Raw genomic sequence first — 25184 nt, forward strand, 5'->3', positions numbered from 1 at the left:
CCCGGGGCTCAGTGGCCAACCCAAAAGGCAAGACATGCCCCAAGTGGCCGTAAAGTGTGACCTAGTCTGGGGAGCAGGAGGCAGAGGAGCAACAGAAGCAAGTGTGAGCCTGGGGGTGGGCCCAGCCTGGGATGCGGAATCTTCAGAGGTTAGAACAAGCTGACAGAAAACACCCTGCGGGCCTCCAGGGCAAAGACTGAGGGTCTCTGTCAGATCCGCCCGCCAGCACCCTCCTGGTCCCTCCTTGCGGCCTCAGTTACACAAAGGCACCACAAACGCCTCTTACAACTTTTATTGCCCTCAAGAAAAACTACTTTGCCTGCTTCCACCCACCTGGCTGCAAGAGCAGAGACTAGGGGCCCGAAGCCTCCAACTTCAACATGCAGCACAAAAGGGGCTCAACCTAGTGGGAAGCAAGCCCCACTCTGGTTAGGGTATAGGTGCTGCCTCGCTCCCGGCTGGCCAGGATGACAGCAAGCTCATCCTGAGGGGCAGAAACTGGTCCGCTATGGTATGCTGGGAGAACACGGAACTGCAAGTGGAGCAACAGAACAGGATGCAGGAGGGGCAAACCCAAGTACCAGGGAGGCCAGGCCTCAGGAAGCAGCAGGCACAGGCCAGGTGGCAGGTGGGAAGGAACACCTCATTCCCCTTTCTTGTCCGTGGAGCCACCTACTGCTGCCTGGAAAGAAAAGGAATGAAGAAATGGGGTTGGCAGGGCACACTCCTCCCCTCTGCCTGAGGCCCAAATGATAGGTATCCAGGTGAGCAAGGGATGCCACCCTCAGCAGCACCCAAAGGCCTGCCAGTGCGGGAGTGTGCCACTCTAGCAAGGCCATGACTCTAATGCCAGGCAGGTTGGGGTGGGGGAATGTTGCAACCAGAAGCATCTGGGTCACTCTTTTATTAGAGCTGCCAGACCCCACACCAAAACCAGCCCCTCTCTGGGGCCCACAGCAGTCCCAGTTCAGGCTCTCCCCAACTCTGCACACCTCCTACAGGTCCTGCTGGTGAGCCTGCACTAAGCCTGAGCCGCCACACACCAAGGCAAGCGGTCAGACCTTGAGGGTGTTCACCTGGCCCTCATGTCCAATTCCAAGACCACCTGTGCTTCTAGATACAAATCAGCCCGACAGCAGGTGGTGGCTCCACATCACCCCACAAGCCATTCCGGAGTGTCCAGTGCTTGCTGGGGCCCCACACCATGGACTGGAGGTGACATAAGGGCAGGAGCACACAAAGGCAGGAATGCTGGGTACCAAGCCAGGAAGGCCACAGCCCTCCTGCCCAGGGGAGGGCTCCCACTGCTGGGCCTGAAGCAACACCATCTGGCAGGCTCTTCTCCAGACCCAGACTCAGCAGCAAAGGAGGAAGAGGGGGCAGCCACAGAGAAAGCAGCCAGGCTGCCACCACGGCCTCCTGAAGGGCCTGTGGCAAGGGGGAATCAGCCTCCCCAGGACATGGAGACTTCCCCATCAGCTCTGCTGAGGCAGCCTGGGCTTGAGATGGCAGGGGTGGCCTGCTCTGCGCCTGCGTGCGGGGCGGGCTATGGGGCACAGGCTGAGGCGTGCTGACCTGCAGCTTCGCATGCTCCTCCAACAGGCGGTCATACTCCTTGGTCAAGCCCTCGGATTGTTTCCACATAGCCAGAACCTCATTTTCAGCTTTCTCTAGTTCTGGGGATGATACAAATTATGAAGGATGGAAAATGCAAAGCCCACTAGCTGGGGCCACCAGACACAGGACCCAGATCCGCCCCCAGTGAAGCTGTCTAGGAGGCCACTCCTCTCAAGAAAGCTCCCCTGCTGGCTGCTGCGAGAGCCACCAGCCTGGGGGAAGGCTGGCCCACAAAGCTGAGGGAATCGGGAGACGCCCTGCAATGGAGGGACCCTGGGGGTTCTCAGCAGGGGTGACTTTAGGGAGACCAAGGGCACGGGACAAACATTCTAAGAATGTTGGGGGTGAGAGTAGGAGGCAGGGAGCAGAATCCCAGCCTCAACCCCTGAGAACAAGAGGTGTGTCAACAGAGACCTTCAGGAAGGAATGAGAGGAACCCTCAGGGGTGGGGGTGGGGTTTCGGGATTTGGCCTCCCCTGCTTTCCCTTCCCCACCAGAAAGCCCCTGGCAGCAGGTGAGACGCTCAGGAGTGAGCGTACAGGCATCTAGGGCTCCCGGGGCCCCCTGCGCACCGGCGAGCTGCAGAGCTCGCCCAGCTGGGGCCGAGCCAGCCTATGCTTGGGCTTGGGCTAGACAAGCAGGGTGGCCTGTGTTTGTTTTCACCCAGCTCCTGGCCCCGAGGGCGAGTCTGTTACTAACACTTTGACATGAGAGGGGCAGCAGCCTCGAGCAGAGGCTCCAGCCTCCTGGGGGCCAGGGGCCGCCCGAGGGCGGGGCTCACTCTGCTTGCTGCTGGCCAGCTCGTCCTTCAGCTTCTTCACGTCAGCCTTCAGGCTCCTGTTCTCCTCCTGCACCTTCACTGCCGTGTCCCTGCCATCCAACTTGGCTCCGCCAACAGCAGCTTCCTAGGAAAAGTGCCAAGGGCCTGGGTTACTCTGGAAGAAGGGAGGGACGGAGGGGTTCCAGCTCCGTCCTCCCCACTGAGCTGCGATTCCTCAAGCTGCCCGAGGCACCTGCCCCTTTGGAAATGTCAGTGCGGAACTGGGCCACGGCTTGTTCCCAGCCACCAGGCAAAGGGAAGGGCCAGCAGGGCCACCTGCCACACGTAGCTCACAGGCCACATGCCCTGCCTCCTTTCTTAACAGCTCTGCAGAGTAAACCAATGACTCAATTGGCTGTCATCTGGGGATTTCTGCCAGTCACCCCCAACTAACCAATGCCTTTCCTTCCTCCTCGGCCCCACAGCTCATTCTGGCCAAGGAGCCCCGAGCTCAGCCTCACCCATCCGACTTGGGCCCTCCTAGGACTCCAAGTCCATCTGTCTCCCTACCTTCTTGGCTCACACTCACCTCTGCTAACAAGCCTTCCAGGAACGGCCACCCCTGGCCCTGCCTCGCCCCCAGCTGACAGCAGTTCTCAGGACATCTGGGCCTTTATCTTGCGTTCTTCTGCACTAGTTTGCCCACGGTTCCCTGCCCAGGGCTCAGTTCACCAAGGAGTTCTATCAGGGGGAGAGTTGGCCTAGATGCAAAGCTAGAGGGAAGAGAGCTGCTGGGGCTCCCCCTTCCCTGCCGAGTCCTCCCAACCCTACCCATACACATCCCGAAAACCACCCGTCCTCCCCTCCACCCACCTCCTCAGCTTTCTGACAGTCACGCATTTCGCAGCCTGATGAGCTAGCAGTGGGGCCCCGGCAGGTGAACTCACCTTCTTCAGCTGGTCATTCTCTTCCATGTACTTCTTGGCTGCCTCACTAGCACTCTCTGCCTGCTTTTTAAAGGCCTCATTGGAGGCCAGCAGTGTGGCTTGCTGGGAGATGACAGTCACCAGGCGTCTAAGCAGGCTGCGATTGTTTACAACAAAAAGGGAGAAGTGAGCAAAAGAAGAGGGAAAAACAGCTAGCATGGACTTCTCTTGGTGGCTACTGCCTCCCGCCTAGACCTGCCTTCTTGGACTGCCAGGGCGGCCAAGCAAGATGCCACCAGCCTGGATCTGGCAACAGAGGAGGAAGGGTGGAGCCTAGGGGCTGTCCTCTGCCACCAGAATGATTAATACTGCCCCAAAACAGCTAGCTACCTACAGCTCTAGAACTATCCTCTAGCCCCAAGACACACATAGCAGGAACCTGACAGGACACCCAGGCCAGGCCTAGCTACAGCCTGAAGGCCCAGAACCTGGCACTTCGCTGGTTATGCCCAAGAAGCCACCCGCTGTTTTCCTTGTTGCAAGGCCAGGCTCGTCCTGGTAAATGAGCAGCTAGTGCCAGGGGGTGCTTCCAACAGGCCAGCCAAACCTGATGGGGTGGGTATGACTGCTGGCCCTGTTTCACAGGGGGGAAGCTAAGGCTCAGCAGACTAAAGCAACTGATCAAGGTCAAGAGCCAGTAACAGATGTGGCTGAAATTCCCCACTCCTGTATGTCTGACCCCAAGGCCCAAGTTGAGACGTACTACACATTCTAAATTTCCAGGGAATTCCTCCCAGGCCAACTGAGCGACAGATGGAAATGACTCTCTTCTCTCCCCATCCTCCTCCCCAAGTACATTCTACCGGCAGCTGCCAGAACACATCTGTTAGGTAACATCACTACACTGCAGTCCTCTGGGCCAGGGGCAACAGAAAATGAAGAATCAGGGCCCAGGCGCACACCTCAGGTCCATACCAGCCACAAGTGGCAAACAGGTGGCAACTGCGGCCACAGGCTGCTCCACTTCCCAACAGCCACCCTTGCCCTGAGATACTACCTGGCAGGAAGAGAAAGGAGAAGACTCTCTCCATCCCTTGAGAAAGGAACAACTCAAATGGTCAAAACGGAGTGAGGGCCATGTAAGAACTTATTCACTATGTAAAAATTTGTTCTCCATGTAAGAACTTGTTTGTTATGCCTCAGAAGATTGGAGACTGACGAAAATTAGGCTTGGGGTGGATTAATGATTGTGCATTGAGCATTGACTCCCCTATACAGAATTTTATTGTTGTTAACAACCATTTGATCAATAAATATGAGAGATGCCCTCACAAAAAAAAAAAAACAAAAACGGAGTGAGGGGTGGGCAGTTTCCCCCCCACACCTGGAACAGGGGCCCAGGCCAGCCACAGCTCAGAAAAAGGCATGGTACAGGCAGGGGCCCTGGGGAAGAAGGAAAGACTCTGCTCTGTCCAGGTTATTTCCACAAAAAGGACTTGCTCAAAGCAGCCTGGGCTGCTTGCTCCCAGACTACCCGTTCTACAGGCCCCCTAGTCTCCCAAGCCCCCACAAGCCTTCACAGGATTCTCTAGAACACCTTTGCGCAGAGCCTGAGGGGACAGAGGAAGCAAACAAGGCAGGCTCCCTCCTTGGCCTGGGCCCCGGCAGAGCCCCTGGGAAGAATTAGCACTTAGTAGGGTGTGGGCTCACAGGTACCCTGAGATGCTCACCATGCTTCCTGGTTTGGGGAGAGACTTCAGGGGCCCCTGGCAGTAAACAGAGCCAGGCTGCTGGTTCCTGGCAGAAAGGGAGAGTTTCCAGTGACATGTGCTCTCTAAAATTAGCGTCCAGGACCGCGTGGCCCAGCGCTCAGGTTTCCCTGTCTCAGCCCCCGACTGCCCACCAGCCTGCCCCCCACTGGGCTGGAGCCCTGGAAGTGGAGGGAGCTCCTGAGAGAAGCAAGGTGCCTGACTCACGGCAGCAGGGGAAGTCACTGGAGTGCCCTAGAAAAAAAGGCAAGTCTGACTAAGCCCCAACCTCCAAGCACAGAGCATGCAGGCAACTCTGAGCAGATCCCAGGGATGTGGAGAAGGCTGCTCCTCCCAGATGGAGGTGGGGTAGGGGGAGGGCACGTGGGCCAGCTGGTAGACCCAGCAGGCAAGATAGGGCAGGCAAGCCCAGGGGTGACACTCCCCCAACAACAAGGTTGGGCAGGTGGCTGACACGGGCAGGACTCCAGCAGCACCATGAGTGACAACGGCTGTTGCCCCAGTTTCCCAGGGAGGCTGAGCCCAGGGTAGTGGTGGCGCTGGGGAGAATAGCAACCCACACAACGGGGACTCAGCTCTCTGCTGTATCCTCCCAACCCGTCCCCAGCTATGGAGAACCACGGTTGCCAACACGAGCCTGGGCAAACATGCAGAACCCAGCGCAACAGTGGGCCACGGGTCTCTCAGAACCTTGGCCTACTCAGCCTCCTGCCCGAGTTCGTAGTCCTTAGTCAGGGTCTCCCCCTCAGCACAGAGCAGACACCCCCCCCCCACCACTACTTGTGTCTGGTGCTATCCACGCCCTCTCACTTCCTGTTAGACCTGTTCCTCCAATCTGGCCCAGGATGGTTCTGGGTAATTCTTCCCTCCAGGAACCACACCCCTCAACCGCTCTACCTCCCTCCCTCCCTTCCAAAACCCATGCCAACCTTGGCCCTGCCCTGTCCAAGCCACCAGCAGGACCACCACTGACCTAACTGTCCAGTCCAAGGACTGTCTTGCCATCCCCGGAGCACTTGCTCTGCAACACCGGGCACAAGAAACAAGCCACCCTCTCAGAATGCGCCCCTCCTCTTGACTCAAGAGACCCTCGCACACCTGCCAACCTCATCCCGGCAGGGTTTCCCTTAGCCCAGACCCCTAACCCTCACTGCCTCCTGAAGGGCAGCTTGTGGGCGAGCCTGAGGCATACCCAGGCAGCCTGTGACGAGGGCCTCACTGCGGTGCAGGCTGTGGCCGCTCTGCCCAAGCCCTCAGGCCTGTGCACCACTTTGCAACCTCTCCTCCTGCCCCAAGCCCCAGCCATCCTCTAGTCCTACCCGTGTCACTTCCAGACAGACCACCTCCCAGTCATCCCCCTTGAAAGTGGGATGACCCTCACCAAGGTCGTCTTTCCTGAGTGATATCAAGAGTCCCTAACGAGCCTCTTCCCTGGCCTCAGCTACACAACCTTAAGATCCACACCCCAAGGAAAGCCAGAGAGATCTTTGTCCCGGTCTGATCACGCCACCCCCTACAGTGATCCCTCCAACACCTGCCCACCATGGTCAGCCTCTGGCTGGCACGCAGCCTTCCTCAAACCAGCTCTTCCATCACTCACATGGCCCTCTGCTCCAGCTGCACTGAACCACTGGCTGTTCAGGGAACACACTGGGTTCTCACTCACCTCATCACTGTGTCACTGCGGTTGGCCCTCTCGTCTGCAGTGGCTTCTCCCCTTCTGTTCAAGAACACTTCTTGACAACTCAAGATCCAACCCAATCACCATCTTCCCCAAAAGGCCCCTCCTGACCCTCTCTAGCCCCCTGCTGGCACCCCTCCCAGCAGCCGCTGCGCACCCCCACCGGGCTACCTTCTTCCTCTGTTCTCATCCTCTCTGCACAGTGAGTTGTTCCTGGTCTGGCTGCCCCCACAAGCACCTTCAGGCCAGGGACGGTACCTTTCTTTGGTCTCTAGATGCTCCATACCCGGCACACGGAGAGGGGCTATGAGACGACCTGCCCCCTCCTCCCAGGTGTGAGGCTGCGCCCTCAGGACATGGCAGAATCCGGGTCTGGAGCCCTGGCTCTCCCTCTGCCCAGCTGAACGCCAAGAAGGACATGGGCAGAGACAGAGTGGACCACACAGTCGGGAAACTTGAGGGACAGGGAGCAGCTTCAGGAAAGTGTCCAGGTTTGTGACTGCAGTGGCAGCTAAGAAGGCAGGTGGGAAACATTCATCACCAAAGCTGGGAGCAGAGCCTTCTACAAAGTCTCACTGCCCCTCACATACCGGGCCCCATGCTCTTGCACCTACCCTCAACTCACCCATTAAGATCTAGCTCCAACACATTCCCCAAGACGCTCCACCCCCTGGGTCCTCACTGGCACATGAATGCACCTACACGGCTGTGTATCCCCTCAGTGTGAGTCTACCAGGCTCTAGACCCAGGACCCGGCAGGGTACACGGCAGGGGTGCTGAGCTTCAGAACGTCCAGGTCTCAATGGCTGACGTCCTGCTTTGCCCCCTCCTACTGCTTACCCTCCCATCACGCTCTGCTCCACTGCCCGGGTACTGTTACGCAGTTGGGTAACTGCTCACACAGCTGTCCATTTCTGGACAATAACTGAGAATCCATGAGCCAAAGGGGTTCCCCAAAGGTCCAGGGCAGACAGACAGGGGCCCAGGGTCTGGGTTAAGTGCAGCCAGTGACAGAGGGAAAAGCCAGCACACAAGCTGTAGGAGAATCCAGATTTATCCTTGGCAGACAAATGTGGTTCCCTAATACCTGACTTCAATTCAGCTGTTTTGGTAAGATGTTTCTGGAGGCTGGGCAGAGCTCTCATACTTTTATAAAAGGTTGAGTAAATAAGAGATGGTAGGAGAAACAATCTCTGGATTCTGGATACTAGAGAAGCAGGGCCGACCACATCAAGTCGGGGAAACGCGGATCACATGTGCTTTGCACCAATCCCATCTCTCTTATGGGGGTGAATGAGGGAGGCAGACATGGGCTTAACAGGAAGTGGCGCAGGAGCAAGGGGGACGGTCCTTCCAAGTGCCCACTGGAACATTCTAGGGTTGTGATGACCCCCTGCCCATTGCAGATCCTGCCAACTTAACATTTACCAGGCCATCTCCTGGGTACTACACCCCCAGGGAAGTCGGATCACTGAGCCCTCAGGACCCAACCACGGAGACAGGTAAGCAGGCGACTCCTTCACCGTTTTCAAGTAGGAAGCTGGTGTCACAGTGCCACCTGTTGACTCTCCAGGAGAACTACAGCCCTACCCCAGGTGGAGCTCTGCAGGGCACCAATGGACTGGGTTAACCCGCCCCACCTACCCAGAAAAAAACAAGAGGTGGTAGGCACCCAGACAAGGAACCAAAAGCCCGATGATGCCCCAGGATGCCCCAGGAAAGGCTTTGGGCAAAGCATAACTGGTAATAACAGGGAAGAAGCTGCCCCAGGAAACTCACCCTGAAGAGCCTGGAATCACACTGAAAATAAGGAGGCAGCAAAACAGAGACAGGAGAATTTACTTGAAAAGGCACACGGAAAATCCTCCCAAAGGTCTGCCTGGAGTACATCTTAGCACACACACCTGGCCTTCCTCTTAGCCCTTGAGAACACACAAGTTCTAGAAAATGGGGAGGGGGCTAACGTCAGGTAAACGTCAATGCCTGCAACTCCAGCTGATGGCCCAAGTGGTGCTCACCCACCGGGAGAGTGGTGAAGCCAGAGACGGGATGGCGGGGTGTGCGGCCCGTCCTTCCCTTTTTTGAGTTCAAGAGAACCAGTGGAGAGGGGCAAGCTGCTTCTGAGGGGTTTATCTGAGGAATTTTGTGTGAAGTAGGGGGCAGAAAGCAACCACCAAGGTCAGAGAACCCAGGCGACCATATTCCGGGACCAAGTGGCCCAGCTGGCTCCTAGAGAAGGGACCTTGGAGGGCACGGAAGGCAGGGAGCCATCCCCTGGATGTGCAGGCACAGTACTAACCGGAGCCAAAAGGAAATGAGGCAGTGCCGCCAGCAGGCCACAGACTGTGCTCCGAGCTTGGAGACACACCTGGGCCAGGGCACCATAGCAAGGGATACGACAGTGGTTTCAGCTATGCTGTCCAATATCGAGGCCACCAGCCACACGTGGCCTTCTCAGTTTAAATGAATTAAGATTACATTAACCAGGAAGTCCAGCTCCTCAGTCATACTAGCTACACTCCTTTGCAGCCAGAGCCATCTCCATCCAGTGGACGGTCAGTCAGACAGTGCCCACTTGCAGGAAGCCGTTGGTCCCTTCCCATCCAGAACCCTGCTCTCCACTGCCCAACCCCTGCCCTCAGAAAAAGGAGCTCTCCTGGAACGTAGGCTTTCAATGACCTCAGAATCCTAAAGAAGGAACCCCTGCTCGCTTGGCGCCCTGACCCAAACACGGAGGTCTTTCACTATTTGCTTTTTAGAGTGTGAGGAAGAGAATTCTTTGGCTGAAACCAAGTAGCGAGCAGACAATGTGTATTTTAAAAGAGGCCAACACTTGTTCTGAAGCATGTCAGACCATCTTTCCCCAGACTCTGCAAAGACACCCCTCACCCCCCATCACCAGAGCCCCTTCTGGCCAAGCATCCACAGGACCCCAGCACACTGCTGCAGCTGGGCTAAGTTTGGCCTGGGGAGACTGGACATCAATGAACTTATCAAAAAGGCTATGCCTAGATCTGAAGCACTATTACATTTGCACTCTTAGAAAAAGATAGCGGCCAACAGCCCTACAGAGGGGTCAATGGCTCTCAGGGGACTGAAGGCCAGACCGCCTGCCCGGCCTTCCCAGCAGGCCCCTCCACTCACACCACTCATTTCCACGAAGGCCCCAGCATCAGCAGTGTTAAAACCCCATACCTACCTTATCTAGATACTGATTTAAACAAAGAAAACAAAAACAAAAACCTGCAAGGGAATCAGGGAAATGTGAACAGTCACTAACAAGTCAATGTCATGGCGGACTTACCATAGAGTTCTTGTAGGTAAGATACTAATGTGCATACGATTTTTCAGAGCCCTCTTTTCAAAGTGATAAACCAAGATTTTATTTTGCCTGTAAACATAGCTCAGTGTTGAAGTGTATAACATTCACTCAGGCCAGGGCGGGGAGTATGTTCTTCTATTGTGCCTCTCTAAATGTTTGCAATTTCTACATCAACAAAGCAAACAGCCCACCCTGGGTGATTCCCAGGCGTGACCAGGGCCGCGAGACCCCAAGCACCACCTACCTGGATGCCTGGGGCCCTGAGGCCACCTTGGCTTGCCCACCCCAGCTCCCTGCCTCCACCTCTTGCTCAGCCTCTCCCTGGGCCAGCACTCCCAGGCCCTCTGCTCTGGCAGTTATCTGTCCTCCCCATGCCACTCTACTCAGCAGCCTCAGGCCCAGCCCAGAACGTAAGACCCCTGAAGCCTAAAACCTGGCCTGCTCCTGGACTCCCAACCTGGGCATGGCACAGCCTGCCACACAAGCTACTTGGGTGGTACTGATACGCACTTTCCAACTGCCACTGCCAGGCTCAGCGCCGAGAACATAACCCACATCACCTCAATCCTTGCACCAAGAGTGCAAGAGAGTTATCCTCACCCCCGCTGTACGGGTGAGCGGAAAGGCTCAGAGAGGTCACCCAGCTGGCCACCAAAAGACTCAGGATCCAAACCCAGGCCTCATTCCAAAGCGGCCTGCACCTCAGGGCCACCTGATGGGATGTTAGAGTCCCCTGGACAGGGGGAAGAAAGCACCCATGGCCAGGGCACGGCAGCAGAGCCCAGGCTGGACACTCCCTGCCCAGCACACATGGTCTCAACTCACATGGAGGTCTGGCTACCCTGGCCACCAGCACCATCCCTGGCAGTTACACAGGCACCAACCACCTGCAGAACTGAACACTTGCAACAGGCAGGGTTAACCTAAAGGCAAAAGAAAGGGCCATGGGTTAAAAGGGGCTCAATCGCCTTCAAGCAGACAACTAAGCCCCCAGGTCATTGGCCATTAAGGAGAACTTAGCAGAGAAGCACGGGGCAGCTCTACCCAGGCTGACTGCAGTGATACAAAGCCACCCCCAGAGGTAGAGGCGGAAAATAAAAAAAATCCCCGTGAAGCAAGTTCAGGTCATTAAAAATTGAGGGGCCCTGGGCATGAGGATGGACCTTCCTAAGTCTGGATGGTGACCACTACTTCCTTGGTCCTGACCTTGACTGACATTTTTTTGCAAAAGCAGAGAATACGAGAGTGTGGCCTCTCGATACACAAACTCAACCCAGCAAGGCTGCCATGCAGCCACACTCCCGACAACTCCAGAGGGACACTGGCCAGCTGTGGTGCCAAAGCAGGGAAGGAGGCACCAAGAAAATGGAAGAACAGCACCCTACCTGAAAGAGCCTGCAAGTGCCCCAGTCTTTACTAATTGGTAACCTGCACTGTCCCCTTGTCACAGACCAGATGCAGCCAGGGTGGTGCCAGAAGCAGCACCATTTGCGTCGTCTGGGGGCCCAGACATGTCTGTCTTCATGAGCTTCCCTGGGGCTCCTGCTCCTGGAGCTCAGGAGACCTGAAGAGTCGGCTCCCAACATAAAACGCCTGGCATGGCAGTCTGACAAGTTTAACCTGGCATAGGCCGAAAGCTGTCCCAGTGTGCCCATGACACCCCATTCAGTCCCTAAAGTTCAGGCAGCCCTTGTGTGCACCAGGCACTGGCACCAAGCCAACCACTCTAAAAGCGATGAGCCCAGGTTCCCTTGCCACACCTCACAGGCCACCAAGGCCCCTTAGAGCCCAGCCCTGTAGGCCAGCTAGCAGCAGGGCACCAGCCTGGCAGAGCCGACTCACAAGCGGAGCCTTGGAGAAGCATGAAGAGGCGGCACAGGCTAGGCTGACAGGAGGGAGGTGGAGGGTGGGGGAGCTCCAGACCGAGGCCACAGAAATACTGGGGGAAGGGGACCCACATGGCTGGGTCACAGTACGGGAAGGCTAAAGCAGAGACTGGAGGGCTGCAGGGAGGGGTCACGTCCTAAAGGATCTGGGTGTCAAGCCTGTAAGCCAGAGGTGCTCTGAAGGCACTGGAAGCAGGGACTGGTAGGAGCAGTGTTACATGGGCTCAGGCCACTTGGCTGGGGAAGGGCAGAGAGGCTGGAAGAGCAAGGCTGGTGGGAGGAAGCCTAGTTGGGATGTTGGTGGCCCCACCATAGCAGTGGTCCCAAAGACAATGAAGGTGATCAGGCTTAGGAGGTGTGACCCCTAAGCTGTGGGACATGGACAGAGCCTCCATTTCACAAGGTGAAGATTTCTAGAAGTTGGTTGTCCAACAATGTACATGGACTCAACCCTACTGACCTGTACACTTAAAAATGGTTCAGAGGACCAGTTTGATGTTATGTGTATTTTACCACAATTTAAAAATCCCCCATAGGAGCAGCAGATCACATGGGACAAGAACGGCAGAGCATACCCAAGCTTCTGGGTTGAGACAGTGGTTCTCAAAACTCTGTGGCCTAGCCCAGAGAGGAAGGCACATTGGGGACCTGGGGAGACAGCAAGCTGCCCCACACCAGCACAACCAGGCAGCAGAGACAAGACAGAATCCTGGATTCTGCTCCCAGCGCCCCCTACCACCCCCCACCCCCGCCACAGACTGTTGCAGAAAGTGCTGGCTTAAGTGTGTGAAGATTTAAGCTTGGGGCCCCCTTTTTCAATGTCAAGGGCTGCTCACAGCCCTCCCGCAACATGCCAGGAACTAGGGCTACCCGCAGCCTCTCTTCTGAGCACTGCTCTCTCTCTCCATGGTCCCTCGAATCAGTGACCTCCTGTCTCCCCGTGTCTGCTCCCGTTCCCCTCTGACTCACGTCCAGGGAATGGCCACCCTGCCAGCACCTCCCTCCTAGCCATCCGCAACCTCTCCGTGAAGCCGCTCACCACCCCACGCCTGCACCACCCTGCTGACCGGCCACCTCCGCTCCTCGACCCTGGCTTCCTCGTTCCTTCCAGTGGGCGTCACGGACCCGCACCCAGCCCAGGCATGTGTGTGTGCCAGCAGCACTCTGGGTTCCACTGTAACTGCCACTCTGCAGGTGCCCACAGCAGAGCCTCAGCCTCAGAGGCTTGGCATCCTCAGCAGCTCCTCCCCTTTCTTCCACCAGCACCTCTCAAACCTGTCTCACCATCCTTACTAACACACCCTGGTTCAGGCCACCAGTATCTCTCACTCCAGTGACCTCCAACATCTCCCTGCTTCCAGGCTCTCCCGCTCCACTCCATCCCCTGTACCGCTGCCAAACAGGAATACAGAACTCTTGACTGTGGAGCAGTGTCACTGGAAAAACTCAACACTCCACCACATGGAGGCTGGGTACCAACTCTGGAGCCAGCATTCAGAATGCTCTGCCCTGTCTCCTGCCACACCCGATCCATTCACCCTGCTTGGACGCCCTTCCCCGAACTTAGCCAGTACCTCCTAGGGTTCAGGGATTGAGTCAGTGCCTAACAGTGTGACGTGAAAACACTAATGACAAAGAGATAGACGGTAAGAAGGGCACGGATGCTTCAAACAGGATCAGGAGGCCCAAAGAACCTGGCCTAGCTGAGGCGCTCACAAAATGACAATGGAGAGGAGTTTGCACTGTTTTTGATATCCAAACAATGGGGCAGATGGGCTGGGTATTCACCAGTGGGTAAGTGGTCAGACAAACAAGAATACTGGAGAGACAGAACAATGTTCGTGAACTCAGTGGAAGATGCAAGTTCCCGTGTAGCAGCCACTGCTTGACTTCTGCTTTTTCAGAAGCATATGGATTCTGTAGGGATAGAGCCCAGGTGCTGAGGCCCTAGTGTTCTCAGTCTGACTTCTTGGCTCTACCAATGAGAACTCGGTAAAGTTTCTGAACTTCTCTGAACCTCACAGAGCTTCTTCACAGAGCTCCTGCAAAACTCAATATGCACCTGGCACACAGAATGCTTAACAAGGTAGCTATTAAATGTAGAAAGGCCTAGAAAGATATAAAAAGGTATGCATCAGTGGTTCCCATAGTATTTCAGAGAACTTGTTTTATTTATTTAAAGTCTCTTCTTCCTCCAATGGCTATGTGATACCAGATGACTTAATAATCTTAAAAACATAGGAAAGGAACTAAGATATCAGGATTGTCAGACTCAGAAAATCAGGGTTAACAACAAGGACATACAGGGAGGTAGATTTTAGCTTACAGACAGCACAGGCACCTTCCTACCAAAAGCCAGGCAGGAAGTACTCAGAGGAAAGAGCACATCGCTCTCCCGTCTACAGAGGCAGGCGGAAACCCCCATCGACTTCCGACAGCTCACATCAATGCCAACAGACTGGTATGTTAGCACGGGATCCGAACTAGGATGAGCTCAGGCTTGCCAGCTACAACCCACGCAGCTCAGGCCGCCCACAGCTCTTGCGCTGCCGTTTCCCACGTATAAATTATAAAGGCCCATGGAACTAGGAAGGGTTGTTGAAGTCTTACTGGCTTAAAGCAGAACCAGAACCCAAATAAACGACACAAACAGCTCACACACACACAGGCAGGACCACATGGCTGTCCAGCCTTCGGGAGAAGCCCTTATTTTAACAGGCAAGGATACCGGGGGGTAGGTAGTGATGCTTATTCACAGCCACACATCGACCTGGGAGCTCCAATCTCCTGACTTCTGACCCTGCACCCTTCTCATAATGCTGCTGGCCCTCCTAAGCGCAGCATCTAGAATGTGTGGAGGTGTGTACTGCTAATCTGAACCCCAAGGCATTCCAGGTGTCCCTCAGCCGTAACTGCACTGCAGTGCACTACAAGCTATTCATGTGCCAGCCTCCCGGACCTTCTTCTTTCTGTGGCAATGTTCCAGCATCAGCTCACTTAGAGCAATGCTCAAATGACTGCTGAGCTAAGTAAGTGGGACTCCAAAAAACTGTCATAATACAACCAAACCAGATCCAGCAAGGAGAAAAAGAGATCTCTTTCTCGCTTTCAGACAGGCCTGCACACAGCTAACAAGAGTGACTCATTTGTAAAAGAACATGTAAAAAAGCACAGAGGGGCACACGAGCAAGGACATGTAGAACAAAGCCAGGGAGTAGGGCAGACAGTGCGTGCTGCCACAAGAGAAGGCAGGCTTCACCGAGAAGGTGCTTCAAAAACTACAGGGGAGACCCAGCACGGTTTCTCAAAGACACAACCAGGCGCATGCTTCAGGTGTGTTACATGCACATGACTGTGTCCAGGCACAGATGAAGCCTACCCCAGGTAGCAAACTCCGCCCTTCCCTTGCCCAGAATTCCTGGCCAGCAGTACTTCAGGGTGGTACACACAGGGAAATACACCAGAGAGGTGGCACCCAAGAGCTAAAACGCACAGGCTTCACTGGGGGCTCCCTGGAACACAGGCCCTCCCCAGTGGGCCCCAGGTGGGTCTGAGGGTCTGTGTCCCCAAGGCCCAGGTTCTGCCCAAGCTGTTGGGCCACAGGCTACACTCACAGCAGCAAGGTTCCAGGGAACCAGGACATCGCTGATACATTTTCAATGATCAAAAAGAGAAAAAGGAAAAAAGAAACCTAACAAGTGGGAGGACGGAGTAGAAATGACCGATATGGCAAAGCGGTTTTTTAATAGTAAAAACTTAAAAGATGCTCACACATCAGTGGGCAGGGGACTGATTAAACAAACAACGGTCCCTCACATGACAAAACACTACACAACGATTAAGAAAACAAGAGAGGTCTGTGGGAGTCACTGGAAAAAACTGCCAAGATACATCAATGGGAAGGTGGCAAGTCAAAGCAGAGCAACAAAACACAGTAGTTATAAGAGAAAGTTATACATTATGCAAAAGATTATTTTTTTAAAAGCTCAGAAACATCCCAATTATTACCTATTTCTGGGGATGTGACTACAGGGTACTCTCTCACCTAACACCTACCTATCATTTGAAGTTTGGGGGGCTTTGTTTACTTTAAAATAAACAGGTATAACTTTTGTAATCAGAATGAGGACGACGATGGTTTTGTTTTTATTTCAAGTATTTCCCACAAGCCACATATGGGTTGTGTGGTTACCTAATATGGACACGAACTTTCTATGGCTAATGTCACACAGAGAGAAAAGTTCCTCAACGGCCACACCCACCATATAGGACTTGACTGCTAGACTAGGGAGGAGTACCTATTTCTGGAAAACTCTTAGAACAATTAAACAGATCACCTGTGGGCAACAGGTGAATCCACACTGATCCCTGGGGTCACAGTTTCCTTTTCTAAGAAGTTACACAAAACCAACTTAATGTCCTTTTTTGATTGGTTACTGGACAGGGACACAGGAAGGTGAGGCAGGACAGCCAGGCATCCTACAGCTAAGATGGAACGGTAAGAGATGTGTGGCTGCTGGAACAACCAGGCCCAAGAGGTTACTCCAGCCACTCATTGTGTCCAAGACGTTTAGAAGGGAATTTGATGAAGCCTCAAGTGCTTGTCAGAGAAGCCACAGCAAAGGGAGGGAGGCGGCTGACACAACAGAGAGCAGAGCAGGACCACAACAGCAGACTGGAAGTGGGACCCAATTTCACTCTGTTCTTTTAACCTCTGTGCATCCCTTCAGGAATAGCACAGAGTATAAATGGGGACTGCTTTTCTTCGAAGCCACCCCTTAGATTAGAAAGGAAACTGCCAACTACCCATATACTGATTGTGGTGGTGTTACTCGACTCTGCATTTGTCAAAACATTCACGAACACATAGAACTGGGTGATTTGTACTATAGGTCAACTGTGAGGAGTCAATGACAGGAATTAGGCTGGAACACTGGCTTCGCAGTGCTGCCCAGCCCACACCCACTCCTCTGGTACACCCAGCTACCCGCTGACCCTGGCCTGGTCAGACAATCCCTGCCACAGAGGTGTCCTGGAAGAGATCATGAAAGGACACTCAGAAGCATAAGACTTCAAAGCCACAGCGTGTGGGGAATAAGCATCACTCTATCGTCACCATTGTGACGGCTTCTGAATTTGAAATCTGCAGTTTCTCAGTACCTCTCAAAAGGCGGCACCCCAAATGCAACTCCATGGGTGGCACCGGCTGACACGAAACCCAAGGCTGCAGCCCCCTCCTGCTGTCCCCAGCCTTCCCAGAGCATGCTAACGGCTCTGGCTTCCACAGCAGCTCCGCCACTAACTCCTGCCATTCTGCAGTAAGCCCTGATCCCAAGTCTGAGTTCCTGCTCAGCCCTGTCTCCGCCCCCTGGTGACCCTGCACACACACAGTCAAATGTATCCCCATTTGAGACAAACTCAAAACTCACTAGAGTGGGCCGCAGCCGTGAGCCACCTAGACGGCCGTGCACTCTGGGCAGGGGCGTACCTCCCTGCTGCCCGGTCCCTCCGCTTGCACTTCTCCCCGTATCTGTTCACCACCACAGCGCCTTCAGCAGGGAAATGCTGAGTGGCCTGGGGGCGGAGCCTCTATCTGGATGGAGCTGCTCCCTGCAGCAGCCACTCACGGGAGTCAGCAGCCCACCTAGGAACACTGCTATGCCAGCACCCTTCCCACTCTTCAGCATCTGGCCCACAGGAACCAACTGGAGCCTGGAAAACATTTTGCTGAAAATCCACATATACTAGATCAACAGAAGGCAGGGATAACATGGGCAGGACTTGTTCTCTAGGAATTCACAGTACTTACCAACAATCCCTTTGTCTTCTCCAAAAGTATACAAGCTGTTCTTCCTAGAATGTGGCTGGAGATCAAGCTCACTCCGCCATTCTAGTTATTTTCTCACCTACCTTCTCCATCCTTTGGAAACTGGGATGTTTACATGAGTCTTCGAGCATCTCTCCTACCCTGCAATTCCTCAGCAGTCTAACTGGAGCCTAAGTCATTTAGAGAAGCTGGACACTCCAGTACATCCTCACCCACCTGGGACTTCCATTCTCTCATCCCTAAGCTTCCTTTACCCTTGACCTTCTGTCCATTTCCTTACCTTACACAGAAACAAGGGGACTATCTTCTCCCTAAGTCTTACCGTAGTGAAAGAGCTTGTCAGAGGCTTTCACCTCCCCAATCACTATAAAGCTCTGTGGCCTCTTCCACTGTGTCCTCAGCTTCCTTGCTGTCCTTCCTACCTTTCACATAAAATCTTGAGACATGGCCAGCACTCTCTCCTCGCCGTGGCTCACTTGCAGTCGGACTGAAAAGTTTGTTGCTGAGACTCAGGCCCTGGGATCTTTTTCCTTTCAGTGTCAGACCGTAAATCACACCTCCGGAAACCCTCGAACTCCAGGGCCCACGTCCAACTCCTCCTCGCCTTCTCACTTTCTGACTCATGAATCTGCAGACAGCCTGCTTGCAGATCACTTCTGTGATCAAACATTCTCTCCCTGAAAAGCTGTTTGCCCTTTTCAGCCACTTTCCAACTTTGACCCAGAATCCACACTCACCTGAGTGACTGACTTTTTTTTTTCCAAAAAACTGAAACCCAGACAGGTAGTCATTCTAATGCATAATAAGAAAGGATGTCCAGATGACTAGAGGAGGAAGAACCCAACCCAAGAGTCTACACACTCACCCTGATAACCTCTGGAAGCCCATTGCCTGGGAGCAGTGTCTACTCCCAGGAAGTCAGGCCCCTTGATGAGAACCCCTGGGAGCAGGAGGTAGTAAACCAGTGCTTTATCAGTTTAATCTTGCCTAACTAGCAACCGCCTTGGCCTCCCTGATCAAGACACTCACTCTTGCCAAAAACAGAAAAAAAAACTCCACCAGAAATCCTCAGGCCACGTGGAGCACAATATGCTCCTGTACAGATCTATACCAAGGCAGGCCCTGGGACACGGTCAGTCTCAGCCCCTTCATGCCATGCCTGACTACTCTACTCAGGTCAGGACCCCAAATACAAAAAGCCCCTATTCAATTGGTCCCTGTTAAGTTGACCTCCAAAGATCCTCTCCCAGAGGAAAGAAACACCTTGTTATTCACCTCATTCTACGTATAGAGCATAAGGTGGCACGCATTCACCCTAGGAGAACATGTGGCAAGTTACAGTAGGGCCAGAACACAGATCTTTACCCTTCCAGTCGCACCTCTCCCACACTCCACGCTGCCTCCGGATCAGGAGGAAAATCAGAGGCCTCTAGGGAAACTGTGTGGTTCCCCTAATACAGACAGGGCCTCTGGTTCAAGGCTACAGACTGAGGAGTCAAAGTCACAGGCTAGCCCAGGGCTCCCTTCACAGACACTGGCCCCTCCGCCTTCCCCACTCACAAGGAGAGCAGCAAGGAAAAGCCAGCAATATAGAGGTTTCTCTGGGCGCGGAAAAGCTTCATGTGGAAGTGTTCCACAGCCCCGGGATTGTCCTGGAGGTTCACCTTCTCTGTAACGTCATCATACTTCCGAATCTCACGTACAGCATCTGCAGCAGAACAGAGACACATCATTTAGCTCCAGCTCGAAGAGACAGAGTCATCCAGGAGAGACAGGTGGTGTGAGCTGGGGTGGCCCTGCTTCCCTCAAATCCGTTTCCCCAGTTATCCTCCCTTCTACACATACCTTGGGGGTTGCCCTGTAAGAAGCTCTGCCCTCAGACCGTCTCTCCTCCAGCTTTTCTCCTGTCACTCCCTGGCGTCGCTCTACCCAGAGCACGAGTTTGCACGCCATGTCAGTGTGCTGAGTCTGAGACGTCGCTGGCCATGGAGACAGCTGCCCTTTCTCACGGTGCCCCCAATGTCTAGTTCTGTTTACTGCCAAGTCAAATCAGCAACCAGCCACCCCACTGATAAGCCAGAGTAGTGTGGTTTATGGAAATGCCCACTAAGGAGGCATGAACTGGAGTGAAGACCCAGAGGATGCCTGCTAAAGAGTCAAAGGTTTTCGTTTCTAAGCTTTACAATGAAGTTTATCGTTCAAACTGTTTTATTCCAATAAAAGAAGGAATTACAGTATAACCATATGATAGAACACTACAGTCTTTAAAAAGAACAAGATTGTTATAAAAAGATGCCTAAGATACAGTAAAAGTGGAAAAGGCATAATCCCAAACGGGGTGGAGAACCTTACTGAAGACGCCACCATAGAACATGCCTGTGGAAACATCCAACAAAATATTAGCAATTGTTGTCTGTGAGACACCAGATTGTAGGGCACTTCAGCTTTCCAGGTTACAGTTCTGAATTTTAAAAAATGAGATGTTACTTTTGTGACTAATAAAACATGTATTTCTTCACAGTCACCTGCATGCAGGATCACCTTGGCTGATGCCAAAGAGCAGACTGGGGAGGGAGGCATTGGGCCATACTAGCCCATCACACAGCAGAGTGCTGGCCTCCCTATCTCAGGCCTCTGGCCCAGGGCAGTTGTCCCTGGACTGTCATCAAGCCCACTCCTCAGTCAGCTCTGCCCTAGGCCCTTCCCAGTGAAGCCAGGGCTGCAGCTCTAACAGGTTATGCCCATCACCTTTCACCAGTGTTTGCTGAAGTCTCTACAGACATCCCTAGCTCACAATTCTCACCATCCGGGTAGGAAGCAACCAGTCAACATAGCCAGTGTCTCTCTAAAGCTTCCAAGTAATCCCTTGACCCCCTTAAAAGAATGGCACCTTTGCCAACTACTAGGTTGTGCATAGGGCCTCCCTGGCCCACTTGGCTGCACTAGGAAATGGGAAAGCTCATGGAATCTGGTCTGCAAGGGGAAAGACCACGAGAGACTATCCCCTGCACTGTTCCCCTCTGCCCCAATTCTCACTCCCCCACCACCCACCCAAAGGCAGAAGCACACATGCTCAGGTTCAAAATTCTGCAGCCTGGCTCTCTCATGCTCAGAGATGACATGCATATTCTCTAGCCCCTCTGGGCTCAGAGGCCACTTGGGGAGAACGCTGATTGGAAAGAGCTGCCTCTTGGGGCCTTGCTAAGTATTTCAAGAACAAGGCATGAGGGTAGCTGGCACCCACCCTACATGGCTGGGACTGGGCAAGCCGAACCTGCGCTGTTCAGGGGCAGCCCTGCCTGAACACACCCAGCACGCTCAGAGAAATGCCTAACCTACAGCGAGTAGATGCAGCTGTGCACATGCCCCCTGAACTATGTCCCGGCCTCCCACTCACTGCCGTGTTTCTGCTGAGAACTCGGAGAGAGGCGGGCTGAGGCTAAGGAGGCATCATACCTGGAGACAGGACCACTATCTGTAGCAGAGCCAAACCAGTACTTTGGAGTCCTAGCAGCGATAGTACTAATCACTTACTACAGCAACACACACATTTAACAGCCACACAAAAGCTGTACTTATTCCTCTGGTCTCTAAACAATCACACTGCCACCACGTTGCAAAATGTCTGCCTTCCATCTCATCACAGCCTGGCCTGGGCCCCATCTGACTGTGCCCCAGGACCAATTTACCTTTCAAGCCCATGCTGGTATGCACCTCAGTGCAGGGTTTGTAGAATTTCAGAGCTGGAAAGACCCAGAAACACCTGAAGTCTGACCCAGATCCAAAGAGGCTGGTGATATGCTGCCAGACATGCCGCCACACCTCCCAGTCCCCCCAGCACTACAGGACACAGCAACTTCCTTCCCAGCTAGGCTCCCCATCTACTTGGTCATTCAGTCCCCATCCACAGCCTGTCTAAGTGACTGGAGAGCAGTGCTACTTAGACCAAGGCCAACATGAGCCAGTCAGCTTCTCTTTGTTTCAGTTGTGGAATCTGGGGAACTGCCCCAGAAATGATGTGAGGTGGCCACCAAAGGACACATAAAAGCTGTTGGTCAAAGTGAACGCCCTGCCAGCAGTTGGCAGCACCCTCTTCGTGAATGAGGAAGCCTCTCCCCAAGAGAAAGACACAGGTGCTGAAGTGGTCTGTCTCTGAGAAGCCAAGCTGTACATCACACGAGGAACACAGCACAAGGGCTATGCAGCAGAGGCCACGCAAAGGTCTAGATCAGGTAGCTGCCCTCAGCCACAGCTCGCTCACCAATGACCAGCAGCACGAGAATGACGATGAGAACCACAAAGAACGTATTGCCATAGGTCACTACCAACTCCACCAGGCGTGACTTGAAAATCTTCTGCCATCTGTGAAGACAAAAAGGATAGGGGCTGAAGAAAAAGGACACATACTTGGAACACACATAGGGTCCCGAGAGGAGAAATCCAGGTTTGCACTCTTCTCCAATGGCCAAATATCCCATACAGACTCAGCCTCAGCTGTTGGCAGCTCTCCAATTTATCACATCCATTCAAGAATGTTAAAAAATAAAGGATGTCCATGTGTAGAAATTTCCAGAATACTAGTTTTAAACACTAGCAGTCACTGGGGAGGGAAACAGGAAACTTTTCATTGCCTTCCCCTATGTAGTATTCTCAAAATTGCCACGTGCACATTACTTCCTTAAAGTGTTTCTCCACGTGACCTATCTGGTTCACCCAGACACCCACCACCCTCGATTATTCTATGAAGCAGGCCCTAGACTTGTTCATTTCCCTCTGTAAATATTTCAGGATGTACCTCTATCATAGACGAGCGTTTGGAAATGTTAATATAATCATAATGCCATCAACAGACCTCCAGAAAATCAACTAGAACCCTTCATTATCAGAACCAGAGTCCCAAAGTCCAAATTGTCACATTTTTTTTAATAGTTGGTTTGTTTGAATCTGGACCAACAAGGTTCTGACTCTTCATTTAGCTGAGAAGTATCTTAAATCTCTCTTATTCTATAAGCTCCCTCTTGCCTCACCGTCCTTCATTTTCTTTCCCAATAACTTTTTGCAGAAACCAGGCTGCCTGTCCTACAAAACTTCCCAGATTACAGCTCTAAGGGGGCCCTGTCTTTGTATCTCCTCTGAAGTGTATGCTGTGTGAACAGATTCAGATCGGGCTTTTGGCAAGAATATTAAGCTGTGCTGTATACTTACTATTGCATCACATCAGAGATCTTGTATTTTTCATTAGAAAACAGTTTCTTAAAATATTGTGGAGACTTAGCCTTATTTGTGGCTTTCTAATTTAAGTTAGAATAATGTGTTCATATATTGTATGCAATTGAAAATTAATTTCCAGCTAATTCTGAACAGATCCTCTGTTCAGTGAAAGGAAATATGGCTTCATCCTTCACAGGCTGAGTAATGCTCATGAGGCTACTACACAATACCAGCAAGACTAGTTAGGAAGACAGACATCACCAAACTAGCAACATTGTGACCCTGTAGTGCGAGTTGTCCAGAAACTACATTGCCATCCCCCAAACCCTAGGGACGCAAGGGGAGGCAGGAAGGCATCATTCCCAGATCCCTAACTGGCCATAGGTCTTCTCCCCTTGGGACATGGTGAAGACCAAAGGCAGGGTGCACAGGAAAGGAACTCAGCAAGAAGTGACAAAGCAGAACTGTGTGGAAGGTTGGCAATAGTTAACACAGCCCCTGTCACCCCAATAGGTTCCACCTGTTTACGTCTGGCCCCACTTCCAGGGTCCACCAACTCTGCATGCATAAGCTACAGAAGTGGACAATAGCCGCTCTCCCCCTTACTTGCCTGCTTGCTCCACAGGCCCTACCTTTTAGGAGAAATGAAGGGAATGCAGAGCAGCAGCACAGCAAAGACCTCTGCATAGAGAAAAGTGGCAACCGCCGTCCACTGCAGACTCATTCTGTTGCTAGGTGGTTTCCAACGAGGAGATGCGAGCTTGTTTCCTGACAGGGTACAGAAGAAACAGGAGGAGTCATGGGAGCTGGGCAGCCAGCTCTTCACACTCTTCACACTCTACCCCAGCACTTCACTCCAGAGTCTTTAAAGCACTGGCCGAAGTGGGGCTCGACTCTGCAGAGATCCTTGGCCAATAGTGCTCAAAGGCCCGACAAACTTCTGTTTGCCTGAATGGAATTACTTGTACGTTAATTATGTCCAGAGCCTCCTTTCCATACAATTTATTTCCCAGCGGAGTCCAAGAGACTCCTTATGACTGACTGTTCAACTGGGAAAGCGCTTTTACTGAAGATTAACTACACTGACGAATGAAACTTCTCCGCATCCATTAGGCCTGCTCTGAGCCAAGCGTAGCTCTGGCGCAGAGGCTCCCAACCCCCAGCCAAACCTAGGAAACAGCGTTTCGGTAACACACTTTCTCCAAAAGCCATGGCGCCCCCCACCCCAGCCTCGTGGACAACAGGCCCTTCCCTCCCCAGCGCTTCCAATGAGTCTGAAAAGAACCAGCAGCCTCCCTTCGGGGCTAGAGCAGGGGGTTAAAAAAGGTATTTCGACTGCCGCATCAGCTTCCAATGGAGCGGGAGGACTTCCAAAAGGCCCACAAGGGCGACTCCTAGAGGGCGGGAGTCGGGGCCAAGAGAAAATGCAGGTCTCCACTAAGCGCTTCATGGCCCCAGAAAGTTCTAGAAGAAACTGTCTCCCCGGAAACCAGAAGAGCCGCCTCCCGGCAGCCGTGGCCAACCCACCTCGCACAAGCGGCCCTCGCGCTCAGAAGGGTCAGCCCCGAGCCGGGGCCTGGCCCGGCACGCCCTCCCCGGCTCAAGCCCCACCCCGGCGGCCCCTCCGGAGGGGCTTTGCCACCGACCCCGCCCCCCGCCCTCGCCTCCCCGGAGACCAGCTCCAGCCACTGCCCCCCGACTTCCTCCGCCCGGTCCTGCCCCGCGCCCCTGGCCTCTTCGCACTGCCCACCGCTGCCCCTCGTCGGGGGCCCGGGGAACCCTGGCTGCCCCGGAGCCCAGCGGAGCACGCGAGCCCACTCACCGAGCTTCCTACAGCCACTGCGCACGCCCCGCAGCCGCCGCCGCCAAACTCTCCCACCACAGCCCTAGTCCCGCCCCTTCCCCCACGGCCGGAAACCGGAAGCACCCTCCGGACCCCGCCCTGCTCCCAGCTGCAGCGAGGCCCGGGCGGCTCCTCCCACGGCCACTCTCCGCCCCGCCCCCGAGCCGAGGCTCAGACGCCCAGGACTAGGGAAGCGGCGAAACCTCGAGGCCCAGCGTCGGCTCCTCGGGAGCGCGGGGAAGTGGGGCGGAGCTTTAGCGGGAAGGACAGGGGCCGCTTCTCTAAACCGCGCGGTCATCCCACGTCTCTGTGGTCTGGGGAGGGAGCGGAGCCCAGCCGTGG

At 53.9% G+C, this 25184-nt stretch overlaps 1 protein-coding gene across 3 annotated transcripts; it reads right to left on the bottom strand.

The window, feature by feature from the left end:
* Positions 1 to 277: 277 nt before the first annotated feature.
* On the bottom strand, positions 278 to 25068 carry BCAP31 (B cell receptor associated protein 31). 3 transcript variants are annotated; one of them, XM_036887222.2, is made up of 8 exons: positions 25046 to 25068; positions 23632 to 23767; positions 22050 to 22150; positions 19349 to 19496; positions 3325 to 3460; positions 2399 to 2522; positions 1576 to 1676; positions 278 to 682 (listed from the first exon to the last, which is right to left on the bottom strand). In XM_036887222.2, exons 2-8 carry the CDS (start codon positions 23721 to 23723, stop codon positions 644 to 646), a joined length of 741 nt encoding a protein of 246 aa, XP_036743117.1. In that variant the 5' UTR covers positions 23724 to 23767; positions 25046 to 25068; the 3' UTR covers positions 278 to 643. The 3 variants fall into 3 exon arrangements, with proteins under 3 accessions (XP_036743117.1, XP_036743115.1, XP_036743116.1); XM_036887220.2 differs by lacking the exon at positions 25046 to 25068 and adding an exon at positions 24822 to 24968; XM_036887221.2 differs by lacking the exon at positions 25046 to 25068 and adding an exon at positions 24527 to 24551.
* Positions 25069 to 25184: the final 116 nt, after the last annotated feature.

This window comes from Manis pentadactyla, chromosome X, assembly GCF_030020395.1.
Source record: "Manis pentadactyla isolate mManPen7 chromosome X, mManPen7.hap1, whole genome shotgun sequence".
Lineage (NCBI taxonomy): Eukaryota > Metazoa > Chordata > Mammalia > Pholidota > Manidae > Manis > Manis pentadactyla.

What these genes read in the sequence shown, in the direction of transcription:
- BCAP31 (XM_036887222.2), bottom strand. Translation starts at nt 23,723, where the DNA reads ATGAGTCTGCAGTGGACGGCGGTTGCCACTTTTCTCTATGCAGAGGTC. An exon ending in CCCTTCATTTCTCCTAAAAG is followed by an intron (nt 22,151 to 23,631) that starts GTAGGGCCTGTG and finishes TTGTCTTCACAG; the next exon opens with ATGGCAGAAGATTTTCAAGT. An exon ending in AGAATGACCAGCTGAAGAAG is followed by an intron (nt 2,523 to 3,324) that starts GTGAGTTCACCT and finishes CACTTTTCCTAG; the next exon opens with GAAGCTGCTGTTGGCGGAGC.